This window comes from Anarrhichthys ocellatus, unplaced genomic scaffold (genome assembly GCF_004355925.1).
Source record: "Anarrhichthys ocellatus isolate YVR2014 unplaced genomic scaffold, GSC_Weel_1.0 scaffold29, whole genome shotgun sequence".
Taxonomy (NCBI): Eukaryota; Metazoa; Chordata; class Actinopteri; order Perciformes; family Anarhichadidae; genus Anarrhichthys; species Anarrhichthys ocellatus.
In genome coordinates, this window is record NW_022280059.1 from 2,781,284 (window position 1) to 2,802,364 (window position 21,081).

At 43.0% G+C, this 21,081-nt stretch overlaps 1 protein-coding gene across 5 annotated transcripts in view; it reads left to right on the forward strand.

Moving 5' to 3' along the window:
- cntn5 (contactin 5) overlaps positions 1–20,351 on the forward strand; it is a 101,031-nt gene extending 80,680 nt beyond the window's left edge. For 3 of the 5 annotated variants that reach the window (XM_031863736.1, XM_031863737.1, XM_031863740.1), the window contains 12 exons: positions 2,390–2,517; positions 2,922–3,109; positions 4,490–4,610; positions 6,316–6,474; positions 8,799–8,948; positions 9,855–9,925; positions 15,428–15,662; positions 15,759–15,868; positions 15,976–16,162; positions 16,334–16,446; positions 18,001–18,169; positions 18,647–20,351. In XM_031863736.1, coding sequence (XP_031719596.1) covers positions 2,390–2,517; positions 2,922–3,109; positions 4,490–4,610; positions 6,316–6,474; positions 8,799–8,948; positions 9,855–9,925; positions 15,428–15,662; positions 15,759–15,868; positions 15,976–16,162; positions 16,334–16,446; positions 18,001–18,169; positions 18,647–18,750 — 1,735 coding nt within the window. In that variant the 3' untranslated portion in view covers positions 18,751–20,351. The remainder of the gene's footprint in view (positions 1–2,389; positions 2,518–2,921; positions 3,110–4,489; positions 4,611–6,315; positions 6,475–8,798; positions 8,949–9,854; positions 9,926–15,427; positions 15,663–15,758; positions 15,869–15,975; positions 16,163–16,333; positions 16,447–18,000; positions 18,170–18,646) is intronic. The other 2 variants (XM_031863738.1, XM_031863739.1) reach the window with 1 other exon arrangement.
- Positions 20,352–21,081: the final 730 nt, after the last annotated feature.

The following is a 21,081-nucleotide window of genomic DNA, read 5'->3' on the forward strand; positions in this document are numbered from 1 at the left end:
GTGTGTGTGTGTGTGTGTGTGTGTGTGTGTGTGTGTGTGATGTTGGCGCACACCGCGGGGGGAGATTCATATCCTTCTGAAAAACCTTGATATTGTTTTTATCTGACTTCAGATAAAGCCATGTCTTAAGAGGGCAGAACCCAATATTGGAAAAAGCAGTTTATTTTCTCTTCGCAGTAATTTATCATTGACTATCACTACTAGTGCCGTCGTTGTCATATGTACAGTGTGTGCGGTGTGTAGTGATGTTAATGATCTGGGTAACGCAGTGTTTAAGGGGTCACCGCTCGACCGGAGACCAACCTTGTGAAAGGGTGATTCCTATCTGAAAAGGCCGAAATCAACAGGAGCAGCGCGTTTTGCCGGTCTTGGCCAGGGTGACTCCTGGCAAGGATTTTCTGCCATCACCTATAGTAAAGCAAAGAGTTAAAGGATGGAGAGACGTTCTGTTCTTGGGAGAGCAGGGGAGGAATCGAAGCAGCTTCACATTTATCTGGTATTGACAGCTGTGCTGACTTAATGAAGGTTTGTAATTAACATGGATTTCCGCTAATGTTCAGGGCTTTTGTCTCTTAAACAGAAAGTATTAATCCCATTAGTTTGAAAGTATGTGGCAGACTCAGTTGCAGCCCACAGACTCTTTGTCTAAGAGTCAGACTGTGCCTTCAGTAATTAGGCATTTTTTATAAATAAAAAAAAGAAGACTATTTCTGATTTCATAGGTTTATAAGTATTCTGTAGCAGTCTATTTGGCTTCACCTCAGAAAGCCCCTTTTGTAATAAAAAAAACTACACATTTTCAAATGCCACATTGGTTTGCCGTGTCTTCTAAATGTTTCCTTTAGATTTCCTACGGTTGAATCTATTTGCATATTCCCACCTTGTCCTCTCTGCCTCTCTGCCTTGTCAGTTGTGAATTTCCACCCTAATTTGAAAAATGTCTCCTGGCTGCAGATTGCCTCTGGATTATCTTATGTGTGGCAAGATTTTGTCACGCCCTCGTGAATTTCAATCACTTTGCCCGTGATGAAAGAGCTTAGTGTTGCAAATATAAATGCCAAACAACACAAATAAGATCATAAGACGACAACACCTCACACACACACACCCATCATCTTGATTTTGGACGTTTCTAATAAACCAATAACTTTGTAAATATTCATCCCCGCCTCCGTGAGGCAATGCTGAAATCAAATGTGATGTAAATATTTGGATTTTTGAATAAAAAGGGGATTGCACGAGACACTATGGGGATATTCTTTCATATGATTCCTTCTCTGCAGCCATCTGCTCACACGTCTGGCTCCGGTGTTGATACACTCTATACTATCTGATGTCAAGCGCTTAATGCTCCAGCTGTTGTTCACAACTCCGAGCGACATGTCGATCCTGTATTGCTAGTGTCCTTCAGCTGGATAAGGGGCTACTTATGAATGCCGGCGTGGTGGTGTTGTTGGTTTTTTCTCCCCTCTCTATTACACTTGTGTTTCCCAGGAGGACAGCTCGGTGATATGCACGCCGCGGTTTACAGCTTATGTTTTGGGATTCATTGAATGCTGCAATATTTAGGGTTTGTCAGGTGGATCCATCAGCGTTTTATTTAGATTTATGGAAATATTGATGCAGAGGAACAAAAGAAAATCTATTTTATTTCATGTTGTGTAGCGTTCTCTCCACAGATGATGTTTTCCGATATGTCCTTTAATGAATTTTAAATTATACGGCAATTACTCAGATTGGCAGCCTATTGTGCTCTTTCGGCGGCAGGAGATCAGATATGGTGCATCATTGTACCCAAATTGAAATTCAGAGGAATACTGTGGTTCTTTGTTCTTATCATCAATACTTTTTTTTTTTTTTTGTTTTACAGAAAATGTGTCCCCATTACCTTAATCTGTATCTTTAACAACATCTGTTTTTTTTAATCCTGTTCGAGATAGGGCTACTTAGTGGTATCTCCAAATCACATTCATTAACACATTTTAACTCTTGATTGATCTCTACGGAAAAGGGTTTATTTTCATCTTCCTTTTGCTGAAGGTTGCGCAACAAATACAAACCCTGTTCTTGACTCCACATCCCTCGGTCCTCTGAGCTTTCTCGTAACACAAACAACGCACCGTCATGCGCTTTTTGTCCTTCAATTCAGTGATAATAATTTGCTCGCTGAAAACACAGTTTTATTTTAAGGTATTCCACTGGAATCTCCAGTGGATGCTTATTTTGAGATTATCTGTTCAGTTTTATCTCATCCCATGTGAACGCTGCTATTCTTGTAACCCGACGCAAGCGCCAACACGCGGTCTCATGCTCGAAAACTTGTCGAGCAACTGTTGGTAAGTGTATTTGTTTCTCATACCAGTATTGATTTTTGTGTCCTGTCTCACAGGATTATGTTGTTACGGAACAATACTCTGAGAATTGTCAACTCCAGCCGAGCAGATGAGGGGAACTATGTGTGCCGGGCAGAGAATCAGCTGGGCTCGGCAGAGATGACGGCCGTACTGTGGGTAAAAGGTAAGTGATGCCCCGGGGGCCTTTTATTTTCTGCCAAATTAGCACAAGTCTGCCACCAGTAAACAGTCCCCAATGTCATTTCTTCCCCCCCTCTACCTTTGCTCGGGCGCCAAGAAATTTATTGTGCTTGCTCAACCGTGAACCAAGGGCTCTCACTTTCAAGAATCATATTACAAGGACACAGCGTAAAGGCCTTGGTCTCATAGATGCACTGTACACAGTCTAGATCAGAGCCCAGCAGGGTATTTATCCAAACAAAGGTGAGTGTGTGTTGTTGTTTTTTGCCCGAGTTAGGGTCCGGGTTCTCGTGATTGCTCCGGCAGTGATGTCAAAGTGGAATGCAGCAGCTTGACGCTAGCTTTTGGTTAGCCTGATGTGACAGTGTAGCAGCTTTGTGCTTCCAGAGGCCATGCGTGTGGAGCTCAGCCCGAGCAGAGTGGAAGTGACCGTGGGGGAGAGCGTGGTGCTGAGCTGCAAGGCCGCACATGACACGTCGCTGGATGTGGCCTTCCAGTGGTTCTTCAACCAGAAGCCCATCAACTTCCAACAGGACGGCGGCCATTTTGAATACATCCAAACAGTAAGAGCCAGAGTAAGAGCAGAAGACGAGGAATACAATCGTCATATTTGTTATGGTTATCTATTTTTCTTTCTATCAGCCTGTCTCTCTATCTGTCCGTCTGTCATCCATTGTAGCTTTACCTGTCTGTCTGTCTGTATACATGTTTACCTGCTAAGTGTAGACAGGTGGTTGTTGGTTAACCCATTGACCTATTGAAGTCCAAATTATTTACTTGTTCCCATTTGAGCTTTTTGTGTAATGATGTGAATTACCTATTGCTCTTGTTATCTGTGCAAATCATTAAAGACCTGCATTGAATCATGCACATCAAATTCTAGTCTGTTGTTTTGGATTGCACCTGTGGATTTGCATCTTTATGATTTTTGAATAAGCAATAATCATGACAAAAGAAAATTATACAAAAATTGAAACTTCAATATTTCTGTTGATGTACATTATTGCTTTGTCATCTTCCTTATCAAGTGATGGCTTTGTAAAGACATGGGTGCAAATCCATTCCCCACCCGCCCCTCCTGAGCTGTACCCGTTCTTTCTGTTGGTTTGTCTGTCGGTTTGATTCTCGTCACCTAGAATAGGTCGAGGCAGACACGGTCAAGGATCCTCTGAGGAAGATGTCGTATAAATTCTCCCAGCGAAAAACAAAAGCTACGCAAACAAAGAGCCGCTTAACCTTTGCCTTCCTGAAAACATCACGGTTACATTGTTAACCTTGTCATTTTGACCTTCCCCCGTGAGAAAAAACTCTTACTACACGGTAACATTGTTATGCTGAATGTCTCTTGTACACACAAACAATTACGTGTTAAACTAAGCTGAACGTCCCTTTTCAGAAGCATCCTTTCACAACATAAGAAGTCAATGTCAAGTAAGTTTCATCAAGCTTCATTTGGTTCATTTAGTTTAATTTACCCACTCTATAATGCAGAATTAAAATCATTAGTAACCAAACCGTGAAATCAAGTTGAAAACAAATGTGCAAGAGAGTAGGGAGTCCTCTTCATGTCACTATTCCTCTATCAACATCTGCCCTGATGTGTCCTCTGCTACTACCCATGCTCAGGAGGGAAAGTATTTGCAGTGACAATCCGTTACAGGCACAACAGATTCCTGGCTGATGCATGGTTTGTAATTTTAATCAGGTTTCGTGCTAAACAGCTGCCTGTGGACCTTGAATTATTCCCAGACTTGCCTCCGGCGTTTCTCATTTCAACAGAGAGAGGAAATACGGGTAGCTGAAGAAAGTAGCAGCAAGCAAGCACCTGAATTAAACAGGAATCTCTCAAGCCGCATGAGCCTCTACAAGATGTAAAGGAATCACACTCTTCGTGTCAAGTGCATTTAGGCCTGCCGAATAACTAACTTTTTTATCCTTTTCATTCCCAATTGCAGCAGTCTTCAACAGTGGATCTGATGATTAGGAGCATTTTGTTGAAGCATGCTGGGAGGTACGGGTGCCGGGCCCAGACCAGTGCTGACGCTGTATTCGCGGAGGCCGAACTCCTTGTTCGAGGTGAGCTTGTCATCTGCTGTCAGTGCTCCAGTACACTGTGACGTCTCTCGTGCACTCTTTAGTGGAGGCAGTGACTCACTTCCCCCCCTGTGAACTGAGCCACTACCCCGAAACAAAAAGCGTTTCTCAGAGAGAATTAATCTTGGCATGTTTATTAGTTCAGTAGAAATGCACATGATGACAGGCACTACTGCGAAATAATGTTTCATGTGAATCTAGGAAATTGGCTCATATTTGTTATAAGCTGAAGCTTTGGGAAGTAAATTTAATCAGACATTAGAAATGCACAACTGGTGGAGACAACTGACCCTTTACTAAGTCCCGCCCTCTAACGCAGGCTGGCCAATCATAGCGCAGCATTTGCCACCTCCGACCAGGGTTCCATAGACTCTCATGCAATCGTTTCAGATTTTGTTCATGTTCAGGCTGGTTTTTCCAAAAATCCGCTACGATGTCTTCATTGAGTGCGGTTAGTGACAGTGTGGGCTCCACGGTAGCTCTGACAGCTCCACGGAGTAGCAGCGCAGGGCGAGGCTTAGCGAAGGCTCAGTTGCACAATGACTATTTCCACATTATTGCCCTTGACTAATTATTTTATGGCCACTGTGAGTTTGGCCGGACAGACGGTCTGTCTGCATGGACAGGTTTAATATATGTGCTGTAAAACAGATTGGCTGAAATGTCTAGTGATCAGATTCTGTGGCTGTTTCCGCTTGTTGCTGATAAAGTAATGTAACGATTATTGTCCACTGAAGGCTGTTACTTCTCATATCGTTTCATTTGAGATGACATAAAAGGACTTTTTGTTTTGCTTAATGATTGAATATAGAAGGGTTCTGTGATCATTCATATTAATATTGTTTGTTTCTTTTACATTAGATTTTACATCATTTTATCTAATTTCTTCAAATAATTGAATATATCTTCATCACAAAATTGATATAAATTGTGTCATTAACTTTGACCATATAACCCATCTCTAGTATGGGATTTAATGATTGCCATTTACCTGTACGGTAAGCTCTGAGGGGAGGACATATGCCATGTGTTGGGCACACTATAAAGAGTGTGCTGTACCTACAGTGACACAATATGCATCTTAATATCCCAAAATGCAAATGCACCTTTCAGTGCCACCTTCTACTGGGCACTTTTTGGGGACACAGTACATTGGTTTTCATTGAGCGCACCAGCTGCCAGGTTTTCATTTACAGCTGTTCCCCCTAGAGTCCTTCCACGTTTGCTGCTCCTGCAGATTACATTTACTTCTGAAGACTGAGGTAAACACATGTTCAGCTGTATTAGAACACAGGAAGGTCTACCACACAGCCATGCCCAACACAACTGGTAAACTGCCCCCAAAACCCTCCCAAAAAGAGAATGTTTGGATATCACTTAGTCAGCAGGAGATGCTCGACAGCAAGCCTGTGTCCGCCTGGTTCAGTTTAGTACGTCTGCTGTTTGTTTGTGCAACGATTACAACAGAGAATTGATGTTGTCACTGTATGCACACAGCTGCACATCTTCCTTAAATGCTTGCATGGTAGCATCCATTAGTGTATCTAATGGCATCAATGCACAGTGACTAAGACATCACAATATGGGCCATCTTACAACAGCAACAGAGATTGTTTTTTCTGAAGCAGTGGTGGTTCAGCCGTTACAACCTGTAATCTAATCTGTGTCCTAACTCTGTTTCCACCAGGTCCTCCCGGACCCCCTGGAGTGGTGATAGTGGAGGAGATCACGGACACCACGGCCACCCTGTCCTGGACTCGTGGCCTGGACAACCACAGCCCTATCAGCACCTATAATTTACAGGCCCGCAGCCCATTTTCATTAGGCTGGCAAACTGTCAAAACAGGTAATCAATAAGGAGCAAATTGCAGCCTCTAGATCTGTGAGGTTAATGTGGGGCCGTATACAAAGGCCTTAATCCTGCCCAAAGTCAAGTACGGAGATGGTGAATCAGCCCAACAAGAGCACGGTTACTGTTGTCGAGAGATATAACTACACATTCTTGCGGAAAGGTACTTTTATATATTAACACAATCAGACTTTTAAATCCAGAAATGAGTCAGCATTTTTGCACTTCAGGTTCTCTCGTCTCAAAGTCAATGTTTGTATTTTTTTGAATGGGTTTTTTGTTAGATGTGTGAAATAAGGTCTGTGTTTAACACGAGCGTAAGAGATTTGAATGTTTAGTTTTACGATATAAAATTTGTCAGTAAATAACCTGAAGCTGTTACGTGTCTTACAAAAAGGAGCTGAATGAGACGACAAAACGCCATCTTGTCAAACTCCAGTCTGCCTTTTCGCTAAGTTATGATGATATGAAGTCATGTGACCGTGGTGTGGTTTGATTATCGCCAAATGTTAGCTTTTTACTTCTTCCGATTGCTTCAATACTTCATAAAAGTGGCGTTCATTTGAAGATTATCTTGCTGAACAAACACATGTAAGTGTCATAAACTTTGCCACAGAGCATTTCAACAACAATCTAAAATCCAACAGAGTTTCCATTTTCCCTCACATGCCTGTTTAAGAAGTTGAAATGTGGCTCTCTTCCAAGCTGTCGTTTTATGTTTGAACTTGGCTGTTGTTCAGAGGAGCTTTGCAAAAAGCAATTTGGGCCCACATCAAATGTCATTGCTTTGAATTTGCTTCAGTGTCAAATCAGCGGTTAGTGGGAAATTAACCTTTTGGGCTTGAATTAGAGGACCTATCCATGTTCATTTAGCATAGACGCACTGCCACTGCCTCAAAAACTGAATTAGCTGCTCTTTTTTTTTTCCTGTACCTTGACAAGAAAAACCATCAATTACGATCACTTAGCATTTAAAGGATGAAGGCTCGCTAAGCATTGTGTGTAATCCATCTTAATATGCTGCGTGATTATAATAGCAGAGTTTAAGGTGCCATAATGATTCATCCCCAAAGATACATAAATCACATTTTGTATACACTCCTCTCACATCATGTCTGTTCAACCACATTTAATTCGATAAAGCACAATTAGGACTCTGTGATGTATCGTCAGTGCTGAACTTGAAAGAGGGGGGGAGGGACCGGGGCTTTTAAGCTCCCACTCCTCGCCAACAGAGTTATCAGCTCGTGTTTGAAGAGCGGCTCCGCTCGAACGGAGCGGTCTCATCCGTGAGCTGCTTCCCATGATAAGAGCGCGGGCTCCTCGGCCTCCCCGAGAGTTGCCTTTGTTAGCACAGCGAGACCTCTGGTTCGCCTGTGACACGGATACGCTCTCAGTCTACGTCATGTTTGTTGTTGCGGGATCAATATTGACGAAGCTTGATTGTGGCAGCGCTGAAGAAGCTAGATTAGTCATGTTACCTGCTTGTAATTTCTTTTCAAAAACACATTCATAAATCTCGACGTTTTTTTTTGTTGTTTTTTTCCCCCTCACTCTCGGGATGTGATTTGTAATTACATCGCTCTCTAAGTCCTCTGTAGATACTGTGAGAATTGATTGGAATCCGCTTCCCTCTATGTCAGGAGTTACACATCCTGATGTGCTCTAAAGCCGCGAGTAAGCCCTTCTTCAGACATCATCATGTGCCTCAAGTAAATTGTGTATCGTGACCACCTGGTGAAACAATATGCCAAGTCACAGGGAACCTGGATGGAACGGAGACTATTGTGTGGTGTTGTTGCTTTTCTGGCTCTGTACTGGAGCACACTGGATTTAACATACAACAAGGGCTTTGGGGTAAAGTGTCGACTCGCTGCTTTTACACACAAATGTGATTGTAGCAATTACCCCCAGTTTTGGGGAACAGAAAGTAATTGGACATGTTGACGTGGTCTTTAAGTCATCGCACAAAGTCATCACATTTAATCGTATACAATCCTCTGTAGTTAAAGACTGCCTGGAGGCCCAAAGCCTTCTTCCCATTGCCTGTGTTGATGCTCAGTTGGTTGATTGAGGTCAGGTAACAGCACAGAACTTTCGAATGTTAAAAAACAAAAACCTCCCTGATTTCTTCGCCTGTGTGTTAAACATCACTGTCCTGCTCCACTCTTCACTCAGCATGGATCTCTCAATCACCCTTAAAGCTTTGTGTTTGCACTCAAGGCAGCGTGTCTCACGCCCTCTAAATACTGTGAACAAAAGTGTGTGAGTGTTCCTCGTCCCGATTTAAATAAATACATAAGCAACCCTCCTGTCTGCAGACCCAGAGCCAGTGACGGGGGACATGGAGTCAGCCATGGCTGTGGAGCTCAACCCCTGGGTGGAATACGAGTTCAGGGTGGTGGCCAGCAATGCGATCGGAACCGGGGACCCCAGTGCAACGTCCAGAGGCGTTAGGACGAAAGAAGCAGGTAAATCCGCCAAGCCGTCAATATGCACTACATTCTAGTCACATTTTAAGTCCAGAAACGTATAGAATATACGAGTGCTGATGATTATTTGTAGCTGAAGAGCCTACAGTACCCCCACATGCCACCTCATGACCACGCTAGATTCCCATTGTTAAAATACTCCATTTTAATTGGGCAAAAGGGTTGAAAATAAGATGCTTACATGAATTTCAACAAGCGTGGTGTTTCCACTGAAGCAGCCTGTCCTTTAATGCCCCGAGGCAAAGACACAGCAGAATACACTATTTACGATGAGCAGCAATAGACTGAGCCGGTCTGCATCAGGCGTGCCGCTTCACTAACTGCTCGTTCCCGTCTATAAAATGCAATAATTACAAAGGTCAGTGGTCATTTGGAAGTGACTTATTTAATCTGTCCTATCGCTTCAGCGCAATTAACAGACTAATTACTGCATCTGCACACGGTTGCGGTAATTCATCCTTAAAGTTGTAATCCGTGATTCAAAGATGGGGAAAAAAAGAGTTGATAAATTCAAAACGCGGCACGGAAACCCTACTCTCACTCTCAATTTGATCGACAGGTATTTGAATGCAGGCGCGAACATCAAATGATTGAGTTTTGAATGTTTTTCTAATGCTGTAAAAGGTTTGTTTACTTCAGCGATGTTTTTAAAAACATCATTAAAACAGTGTCTTGTTGTATTCATGATCTGTATCACGAAGTGCATCACTATGACAAACTTAGCAATTAATAAAACCCAAGTTTAGCTCAAATTGATGATTGAGCCTTAAAGCACATCTTTTTTTTCCCCTTTATTTTCATCTTTTCTTTCTGTCAAAAACGTGTTGAAGTGTGTTCGCAGTGTGTGTTCAGTGATGCATTGTTAACCTTTTCTGCTTCACACAGTCCCGTCAGTGGCACCATCGAACGTCAGCGGAGGGAACGGCCGCAGGCACGAACTGGTCATCTCGTGGGAGGTAGGGTCCTCTGCCAAACCTGCTGCACAAACGTGATGACATGTGTGCAAAAAAAAAAAAAAAACCCCGCAAATGTCACAGCGGGCCTGCTGTTCAAGTTCAGCAAACTCCGATGCTTGTCGAATACACAGGAGTCAATGGAAGCTTTTATTTTAGTCTGCTGTCACTTAAAAATAATCTTTGCAGCTTCCTGTTGTTTCGAGGAATGTCAACAGCATGACATTCACACTGTGTGGTGTTTTTAAAACTCCTCAGTGAGGATATGATATGAGTATGTCTACAGAAGGATTTAAGCTCCTTGAAATTCAAGATGCTTGCTTCTCTGAACATCCTCTCGCTCTATAAAGAATGATGATCTGCCACAGGTCATGCATTAATTATACCAGAATGATAATTATTAAGAAGAGTTCACTAAGGTTTCAAGCAGAATTTGAAGGCTGAATATGAAACTTAACCGTTCAGTAGTCTAATAGAAATGCAAAAAAAAAAAATCTATGTCTCCCCCAGTCAATAGATTAGATCAACATTCTGAGCACTAAAGATGCTTGCTTATAATGCTTGCTTGAATGTCAATATGTTGCAATATGTAAACAGAAATGTGGTAACGCGATATAAAGATGTTCGTTCTCAGGGGAGACGATCAAGGATCAGTTGCTCATAACTAACAAACTGGCAATGAGATGTCGGAAGTGGAAGAACTTTATGTCAGAAAATATACTCGTGTTTTAGTTTTTTTTTTTTTTCTGGTGCGTAAATATGGGACAAAGTTTGAAATTATTTTTTTCAGGAGTATTTTTTTTGGAAAAAGGCACAAGTCACATAAATCATTTGAAGGACTACTTAGGCCCCTTTACTTCAATTCATCAAGACTTTTCTCTTGTTTTTTGATCCTCCGTTCGTCGTAGAGGCACGAGAGAAAAACTATGTTTTCTTCATGAATTCAAGGTAACGCAGGCTGAGTAATTGATATACAAAATGGTCATTTTACGTGTGAAGTATTCATTTAACCTAAGGCTCAACACAAACACCTTGTGCTGTGTGGTTCACAGTCCCTGTTATCTGCAGCAAATAAAGTCAGCCACCTTTAAAGCAGCTTTACAGTAATCTTCAGTACCACGATGATGATGGTAATAGGCATGCTGACGTTGAGCGATATACAGAACATAATAAATACAGATTTTCCAGTTGACTTTCTAGGAAATGAACATGTTGATCCTGTAAGCCAGTGTTTTTCAACCTTTCCTAAGTGCGACTCTCTGAAAAAGAGCAGTGCCTGCGGTGTTGAAAACCCCGCGCATAAAAGCACAGGAGCGATTCTTTTTAGGGATTTTTACAAGATTAAATGTGGGAAGAAACCCATGTGGTGTAAATATTCATCATTTAACTTGAGAAAGTATTACTCAACAAAAAGAATAAAAGTGATAATAAATGTGTACGTTAAGTGAATCTATCATCACCGAGCTGCCGCTATAAGAACATTTCTGAACCTGCAGGTTGAGAATCTGTGTTATTAATATATTTATGAATGAGTGACAACAAGCCCGCTGAAACAAGGGTCCCTTTAAGCATCGGTGCTGAAATGTTCCCTTAGGGATTAAACTGTCACTAAGTAATAAATCCTACATGTGAATGTGACTTCATAATCATGTAGCGGTTGTTACTGCATGTGCCATTCATTAAAAACCGTCACTTTTTGTTGCCTGGGAATACCTGTCAGACATTATTAAGGGGGATAAAGCACGGTTGATGGACGACGCAAGTCCTCGTGGCTCCGAAGCTTGAAGGAAACGGTTTAATGACTTGAAGATATACAGATGATTGCATCAGTTTACAGTCGGTAGCTTTCACTTGAGGTGAGATATGACGAGTAGATGCAGTTTCCCCTGCATGTGTGCTGGGGACCAGCGTCTCCACGCAGTCCTATTCCCTCTACCATCAAAGTGGGATCTAATTAAAACATAGAGGAACGTTTCAGACCCTGAAGTGAGAGAATGATGAGAAGAGTCTGGAGATGTTCTTAAAGGTAGGAGGACGGGCGTATCCAGGGATTTGCTGGAGCAGTTAAGTTGAGCACAGGAGGTTGGCAATCTATTTCGATTGGCGAGAAGAGTTGAAGCTTCAAATTCAGCAGAAATGTCATTGAATTCAAATTGCATTTTTTGGGGCTGACAAGTTGTTTACATACATTTTCCAAATAGATATTGATCGTGTTCTTTTTCTCATTTATATTTGACCTAATCATCTCATCTCTAAAGTCAGTTGTTTTACTTACCTGCATAAAAGAAACGCGTACAACCGACGTATACTATACGGAATTGCTCACGGGATGCTCTGAACTCTGAATACGGCGAGAGACATGCACATTATATCCATATAACATATAACACAAGGGGGCCCAGGTGAGCGCCCAGCATCAGGACAGGAAAGGGAGGACTCGGTAGACCCATCTGCTCCAGTATTCTACATGATTATCTGTCACTCGCTTCCACACATTCGAGGGTTTGAGCACTTTCAACCTGGAAGAAAAGGCGTCAACTGTTCCAACGAGAGACGAACCAGACGGGAAAGTGCTTTAGTCCACTCGGGCAGGATGCTTTTCCTCAAGATCAGAGGCTGAAGTGGTTATTGTAAAGAGAAAACACTTTTATGAGATAAAGATGTAACTGTCCCAAGGGAAATAAAGGCCTGGCAGCAGCAAAGAATACAATGCAAGCACCAGATCCTATTCAAACAAATACCACAAAAACAAACTTGATCATTGAAGACAAAACCTCAGATTGACTTGAAATAATGACTAAATATGGATGTTTTTAGAGACGTATTTCCAGCTCTTGTCTCTCATTGGCTCTCCTGATTTGAAGAGCTTGTGTCCAAGAGAGATTGTCATGACAGTACACAACCCCAGGATCACAGCTCATCAGATTTTAAACAGAGTCCCTCTTTATTCTGTTGTGAAATTTGTTTAACCACACAGGGTCTCAGAGTTTGAGGGCACAACTTGGTCACGGCGGCGGAATTTGCTGACAAAGCTCAAAGAAGGCCAGCCGGGCCTGTGTATTACACAGAGCCGGCCCGGTGATTAAGACGTCGTGAATTTTAAATTTGAGTCCCACCAGAGCGGCACAATGATGATTAACCTTGAATCTCAGAGTCGTTCCCTATAAATCCGAGGGACGTTTGTGAATATGTGTTTGTAATATAAACCTTGACGAGGGTTGTGCAAAAAAAATACGTAATAACTCTCGGCGCCAAGCAAAGAGGATATCAGCGGACAGTTTGGCTCTCGGCCAGGTCCGAGGCGCCACGTGTGCAGAATTACTATCAGCAACGGCGAGAATTTGCAATTGAGATCAGTCGAAGGATATATTAACAGGGGAACAGTGAACAGATGTGGAAGCAACTGACAGTTATTCTTGTAGTTATTAAGTATGGGAGCCCAACTGCCACTGGGAAGATAACCTTCACATGAGGAGAAGTGCCCCTCCGTGGCACATTATGGGGGATAATGTCCATTCCAGATGGGATGGTGTTTGGCGGTAGACCATTTCCTGTTTATAAATGCGAATTATGGTATATAAAGAGTGTCATTAGAGTAGCTTGTATAACACAATGACGACCTCCTTAACAATAAGTGCAGGACCCCGTGTTGACAGAACAACCAGGAGATACTTTAAGTCCCATAAAACCATGATTGGTTGGATGTACAAGTTTAACAACGAGTCCTTTCAAGCCATGCATCAACTTGAGATAATTATAAAAAGCGATAGTTTCTTTCTTAAGGAGCATCTTGATGAGACTCAAGGAAATGCATTGCTGCAGCTTCTCAGTTTCAGTAACCACCATGATTGGAGCAATTTGCTTTCTTCAACAAGGGCCTCATCACGCGTAGGCATCATCAAGTCCGCTCGTCTGTTTTTATTCACACTTTTTTTTTTGCAGGTCAGATCCAATCACCTCTGAAGTACAGAGTGTACAATATTGCAAAAGATTAAAGTACTTTTTAAACTATGCTGTTGTTGCTCTCTGCTCCTTGTGGGTCTGTAATAATTGGTCAGTCATCAATAAGTCCGTCAGACGCCAAGAGCCCCGCCGGACAATGCCGAGATGCTCCACTTCGCTGCGGTGTCCTCCTTTCGGGCACTTGCAATTTCGGGTTGTTCGAGCTCTGCCCTATTTCTTCCCCGTTCTGCTAAACGCTCTTGGAAATAAATCAGGACCTCGTCAGTGATCAATGCCGATGGATATTAAAGGAGACGGAGCAGGAATCTTGGCCCTTTTTTTTGGCAGCCGAGACATGCGAGCGCGCGACAGTTCTGCCTCTCCAATCATCTGTGGCGAGTTGTCAGAGCCTGGACGGCCATGGTGGGCAGGGTTATTAAGCAGGATGAATGACGAAACAGTCTCTGCAGCTTCATTCAGCCGTCTCATTAGAGTCGACGGTGGGAGACTGTTTTTTTTTTTCCTTCGTTTTTTTCTCTCGGGGAGCCATTGGGAGGACCATTAGTGATGCCCTCACAGTCATCGGGACCGAGCCCGGCAGGCCCAGCAATTACATCCACAAGACTTACCTCGGTTCAATCAGCCCTCTCACACCGTGTCCACTCTCACCCGCAACTATCTCACTTCCCTCCAAGTGTTTCTATACTTAACTAGCTAATTTGTTGATGTTGTTTTTTTTCCAAAGACCTATATTCCTTGGCACGTCTTTAAAAGCCTTGCCAGCTCTGATAATAACTTTTATGGAAGCTAATTCATTTCCACTGATCATCTCCGTAATTAGGCATTCACGGTTGATTGAATGAAATGTGAACTACATCTCCATCCACCACCAATCCCTCTGTGGACTAAATGGCTAATTTGGGGGATGCCTTCAGGGTACACTGTTACTTTGAAGCCTATGCAAATCAACACATTACAGCTCGCTGAGTTTTTGTTGCCAAAAAAACAGGTGTTCAGGTGTTTGTCATTTATTAAATTTAGATTTAAAACCCTGCAGCCCGTATTTTAATTAAAGCCGAGCTCTCTTAATGAATTGCCATTTAATTTGATTAAGCGCCGAGCAGCTGTGGAAGACAGCCCCCCAGTCTCGCCACTTCAGCAAAACCACAGCTAAGCATTGAAGCCAGCACACAAAAACCTGTGTCCCAAAAAAAGAAATCCTCCCGTCAGACACGGAAAGATAAATGCGCCACATAATGGGGACAACTGAGCCAGATATGATTTGTTTCCATTACTCAAGACTGACTGCATCTTTATTAACACTGGCAGACAACGGCAACAGTCAAGCGGTAGGAAATTAAAAGCTGGTTATACGGGACTACCAGAGGAAAAAGGCATGTTTTGTTTAATGAGAGCCCTCTTGCACAGAAGAGGCTGTTTAAAATGAGAAAGTAATGCACCCTCAGTCACAGAGCTGTACGGTGCTGGTGCCGCTACAGTAAGGCAGGTTGTGCACTTTATCTCTGTGATGATCAGTTCCCGTCTTTCCACTCTATTTCTCAGCCCGTATCCGAGGAGTTCCAAAATGGCGAGGGCTTTGGGTACATCGTTGCGTTTCGCGCCAACGGAACCAGAGGCTGGAAGGAGAAGATGGTGACGTCAGCGGACTCCACGACGTACAAGTACCGAGACGAGACCTTCCCTCCCCTCACCCCGTTTGAAGTAAAGGTCGGAGTGTACAACAACAAGGGAGACGGGCCGTTCAGCAAAGTTGTCATCATCCACTCTGCGGAGGGCGGTGGGTTCATATTTGTGGCTGCATTGATTTTCAAAGTACAGAGGACAAGCTTTTCAGCAGCTTTATGGTTGTCACCATTTCAACTTGTTTTCACAGAGCCGAGGGAAGCGCCGTCTGATGTCAAAGCTTACAGCATTTCTTCATCGGAAATTCGTGTCACTTGGAAACCGCCCAATCCTGGCCCGGGGAGACCAAGAGGATATGAGGTGCTTGTAAATTGTGTGCTCTGTGGGGGGGTGCTGCATCCACACTTGAACATTTCCATGCAGTATCTGACGTTTATTGGTTGTTTTCATTAATTTTGTGTTAACAGGTCAGCTACTGGAAAGACATGGAACAGGAGGAGTCGGGGAATAAACAAAGAACTGTGAAAAATGAAACGTCCATGGTCCTGACAGGACTAGAGGGCAACAGTCTGTATCTCATCACTGTAAAAGGCTTCAACAGCATCGGCCAGGGTCCTGCCACTGCAGCTGTCACAGCCAACACCAGGAAAGCCCGTGAGTACAGCACTGACACTAATCATGTAGCACTATATCTGGAATGGAGGCTACCTGTGCAGCGCGCTCTAAATCCCCCTGTAAAAAGGGTAGTAATTGACCTAGTTGGTTGAAACTCTTGGTTAAAAGTCTGTTTGAATTTGCACCCAGAGCGCTGCGTTCTCTTCTCAGCTCCTGCTCAGCCTCCAACTAACCTCATGTGGATTCAAGAGGGCAACAACGTGTCTTTAAACTGGGACCCGGTGGGGGCAAAGGACAACGAATCGGATGTCATCGGGTACATGGTAATGATCATTCTTCAAAGTCACGTTTCTTCAACTGCATAAAATGAGGACAACATTTAAACATTATGCAAATACTATAGATTTGCTAATTGGGAGGAGCAGCTAGTTCCAGTTGTTCCAGTGTTCTGCTGGATATTTTAACAATGCTATAGTTTTGTGTTATTCATGTTGAGTTTCTATTATTTCAACCTTGTTTCTGAGAAAGCATGCTTTTACTGCCAATTTGGTATAACAACATTGACCCAATATCCGAAGAGTGAGTCAATTTAAACTGCTGAATATATTATAAGGCTAATCTGAAGTGTAAACTTTAGGTTCAGCTCGTCGTTATCAGCATGCGCAACAAAATTATTCTCCGTGATTGGACATTTTTAACTTGGTGATCGTAGTGGACTCTTCTCTCCTAACCTTTGCATGCACACAGTCTTGTAACTTTGACTTTTTGTATTTAAAGAACCAAATGTTTTCTAACAAAGTTGCTCATCTTTTGGACTGTTGATTAAAATAGGAGAGTTTCATGTCCACCCGAGCCTGGAAAGTGCTCCCACCGCAGCTCATCATTGTCTATGTAGAAAATAAAGGACTTTCACTTCTGGATTCCTGGACATCTGAAATATTGTTGCTGCTCTGTTACTGTTAAAGGGCAGTTATACTGAGTTTGTTTAATACCTCTATGAGTACAAAGTGTATATGCCATGTAAACCCAATAGCATCCCGCTGCAGAGCTCCAGGCTCAGGCACCTCCAGCGCTGGGACCCGTCTCCACCCTTGGTGAAAATCACGTCCTTATCACATGATTATGTGAAAAATCAAAGTGTTTATCGTGCTTCTTTATCAATATACGTTTAAATGCCACTATATTGCGCATGTGTATTGTTTTATCGCGCTTATCATTACTAAAGTAGCGTACTTAGCATACATCTAATACATCGTATAACGCACATCGTATCACATCCATGCCACACAACCTCTACCAATAACACATAAACAACACAATACAACGTCAATACAACTACAAACATGTAGTTATATAAAGTTAGGTAATGTAACGTTAGGCAGCAAATAACTTGTACTAACATCATTAAATTGCTAACATTAGCTAGCTATGATAACTTTAGCTAGCTATGATAACTTTAGCTAGCTATGCTAACGTTGCTAGCAAGCTAACTTTAACATTACCACAGCAGCAACGGGCAAAGAAATTGTTAATTAATGCAATAATTTTAGCTAATTTCACGTTACTTTGCTAACAACATTAGCATAGTTAGCAAACGCATAAGGTTGGGAGGCCACGTTACCTAACTTTAAAAGTTACAGTTCTCTCAAAATACTAAGTTTGTGTTGTTTACCTGATGTTGTTATTGGTGGAGGTCATGTGGCTTATTTCAAACTAATGAACGCGTGCTATCGTATCCTGATGATCGTCTCTGACGTACTCATTTCCGCCTCGGTGCTTGTGACAGGAAAGGGTTCGACGACGGAACCGGGCCTGGAACTCTGCAGCTAGACTCTCCTCTGTAAAACCTAAAGTGGCTTTGTGCCCATGTCCTGCAGGTGTTACTCAAACAGGAGGGCAGAGGCCACAACCAGGTGACCAGAACCATTAACCCTTCCACCTTGCTGTCACTGCCAGAGGGAGGCACCTATATCATCGAGGTGTGCGCCCTCAGCGAAGGGGGAGAGGGAGCGGTCAGCTCCCAAGTCCGAGTGGTCACCTCCTCCGGTAAGCTAGTTAGTTACCTACCTCCTTCTCAGCCACTCGCTCCCTTACATCACCTCTGAAAGCCAATCGCTATGCACAGGCTGTTTTCTCTTATGTTCTGCCCTTAGTTGAGTCATCGCAGATGTTGTGCGAGCCAAGTTTTCTTTGGCTAATACTGTTTTAATTACCTCGCCCACACAAACCTTCCTTCTCTTACACAGCCAATTAACTTCTAAGCAACCAGATGGACAGAAAGCTTGCAGTCCTGCGTGTGACATTAGGCAATGGATTGCTGTTTTTCTGCCATGTTTTCCTTTCCCTTCACTGTCCATTTCTCTTTTTTTCACCATTTCTTCCCATTTCCTTGAGACGGATTCATTTGAAAGATCAATGGAGTTATTTAACATTAAACATTAATTGCAGTTCCTGCATTCTGTTTTGCGTCTTCGTTTTCGCCCATATTGACTCCCCCCCCCCTCCTCCTCCTCCTTCTCTTAGGTGTGCGAGCAAAAAGCAACCAGCGCTCAGTGCACTGCACGCCACGGGGCCTGACATGGACAGCAATGCTCCTGGTTCTTCTGGTGCCTTCAGCTTCCTGGTGAGGCCACAGTGCTCCTCATCTCCGCGGAGGGAGCCACCAGTCTTCAGCTCCCTTATTCCCTCTGACTGCCTGCTTGCTTTGGCCTTAGCCAGTCCCGAAGGGCCCGAGGCCTGCCAAAGGGAGGTTGAGTCTGCCGGTTCTCCAGAGTTCCATCCATTTCAGTTCCCTGTTTCTTTTGAGGCCCTGGGTGTTTGATTTGCACAGCTCTTTCCGACATCACAATAGTGCTGTACTGTAGTGTGCATTGCGTGGAAAGATTTGTTTAACCGTTTACTTTGACATCAAGTGTTCCTCTCATTGACTGGCGTCTAACCACTTCCAGACGGCTCCTACGGCTCTGTGGCTCCACAGAGCATGAACAATTCCTCGAAAAGCTGCCGTGGTAGTAATACAGGGATCAGCCGGCCTGTTTCTTTTCATTACTTATCTGCGTCAATTTACCCCTTGGCTGCCTAACAAGCAATGCAGCAGAAGCTCAGTCGAGATAAGTGCATTGTTTTCTTATTCACACATTGAGGAAAAAGTTTTTTATGGAACCAAGAATCTTTCCAGACTTGCATTTTGTACATTGTGTTACCTTTAGAGCAAAAAAAAAACAAAAAAAACAGTGGTGTGTGTCAGCTATGTCAAACTCTCTGTTTCTTGGTAGTGATTAAGCAACGCTTGGTGATACAGTTTGTTGACTGTTGGATGTATGGAGATAGGAAACAGGTTCTTAACTTCAGTGCCCGGACACATCGGTAGACAAAGACAACTCTGTACGGACTCTTGGTATCAGTACAAATAAATGTGATGTATATTTTTTAAACAGTTGTTGTTTGTATTTTCTTACTTTTAGAAAGGTAATATTTCTAACAACACACGAGGGCTATTATTTTATAATCATTTTGTCTCTACAGTTTTTCCCAAATCTTTAAACTGCTTACTTTGTCTGACCAACAGTCCAGGATCCAAAGATCTCCAGTGAAATACAACAAAGAAAAGCACCAAACCCCCACATTTGAGAAGGTGGAAACTGACAGTATTTGTTTTTGCTCGGTTAATGGAGAATAAAAAATTGTTGATCCACTAAATGACAATCATCCCTCCAGTACAAATTTCACCGTGACACTCTCGTTCTATATATTTCATCTCTAAATGTTCATGAGACAGTTCTGCGCTTTTAAAAAAGCCTTTCCCCAAGTGTTATGTAAAGTTTGGGTTGATTGAATTCCACACACGTGGCAGTAGAGGCCACGAAACATTCTGCGATAAAAGAACCACTGCATAGTCAAATAGGGCAGCATCAAGAGTATCTCTCCCTGCTCTCGGGCTCCTCTCTTGCCTTGTCTGCAGTTAAAGCTTATCTCTCACTGGGCAGAAATCCAAATGAATTGGCCTCAAGTGTAATTAATGTTAGAATGGAGATCTGTAGTCCTAACGCCGGCTTGCTTGAGCAGACCTTTTCGCTTGCTCCGCCTCCAGCTCCCTGGACTCTCCATTACAGAGTCGGAGTAACCCGGCTGACCTGCTCGGGTTCAGACCAGGGTACTAGCGCAACCACAAGAGATAGGACCACACGGCGAAACAGAGGACAAGCACCGCTCCGAGCGGTGTCCCTCACCTGGATACTCCTTCTGTTTTGGTTACATTCAGAGGATGTGGGGGGGGGGGGGGGGGGGGGGGGGTGGGGGGGGGGGTTATGTGTCTTTCCGACTTCTACATCGTTTCCGTCTGTGGTGCAAAACATTAAGCTGTTTAATGTGGATGGAAGGGTTTTGTGGTGCTTTTAGCCCGTCCAATGACGTCTGCTCAAACACATACCTCCACAAAAGTGCTAATGCACCGACCTTTAATTATTCATGCAGCACCTGTCTGTGTTGGCGCACCTGATTTATGATAATGGATTATGTTTCCTGCAAGGGGACCCATTTGGTTCCGACAGCCAGAAGCTATAGTGTCAGCAATTAAAACATGAACTCCCTCTTGGTTAATGTCAGTGTGTGTGTGTGTGTGTGTGTGCGTGCTGGGGTGTACTCTAGTTTTTAGTATTGCAATATGTTATGTTAGATCATTTTAGGGCTAATGTATTCTGCTAGAGATCAAAAAAGATTCAGTTTTACAGCTTAGATAATACTTACAATCACAAGAAATATGTACAAGAAGAGATATTTTCATCAGCGGCTATTAAACATTTCATTTCTTCTTTTTTTTACTGACTTGAATATAAAGGTGGTCCTATTTACTGTCAGTCTTCTATATAACTGTATACCTCGCTTTTTTCTTGTTTCTTTGGTTTTGAAGGGGAGCGAGTCCCATCAAGCTTCAGGCTTAAGGAGTCACACCTCTCTCG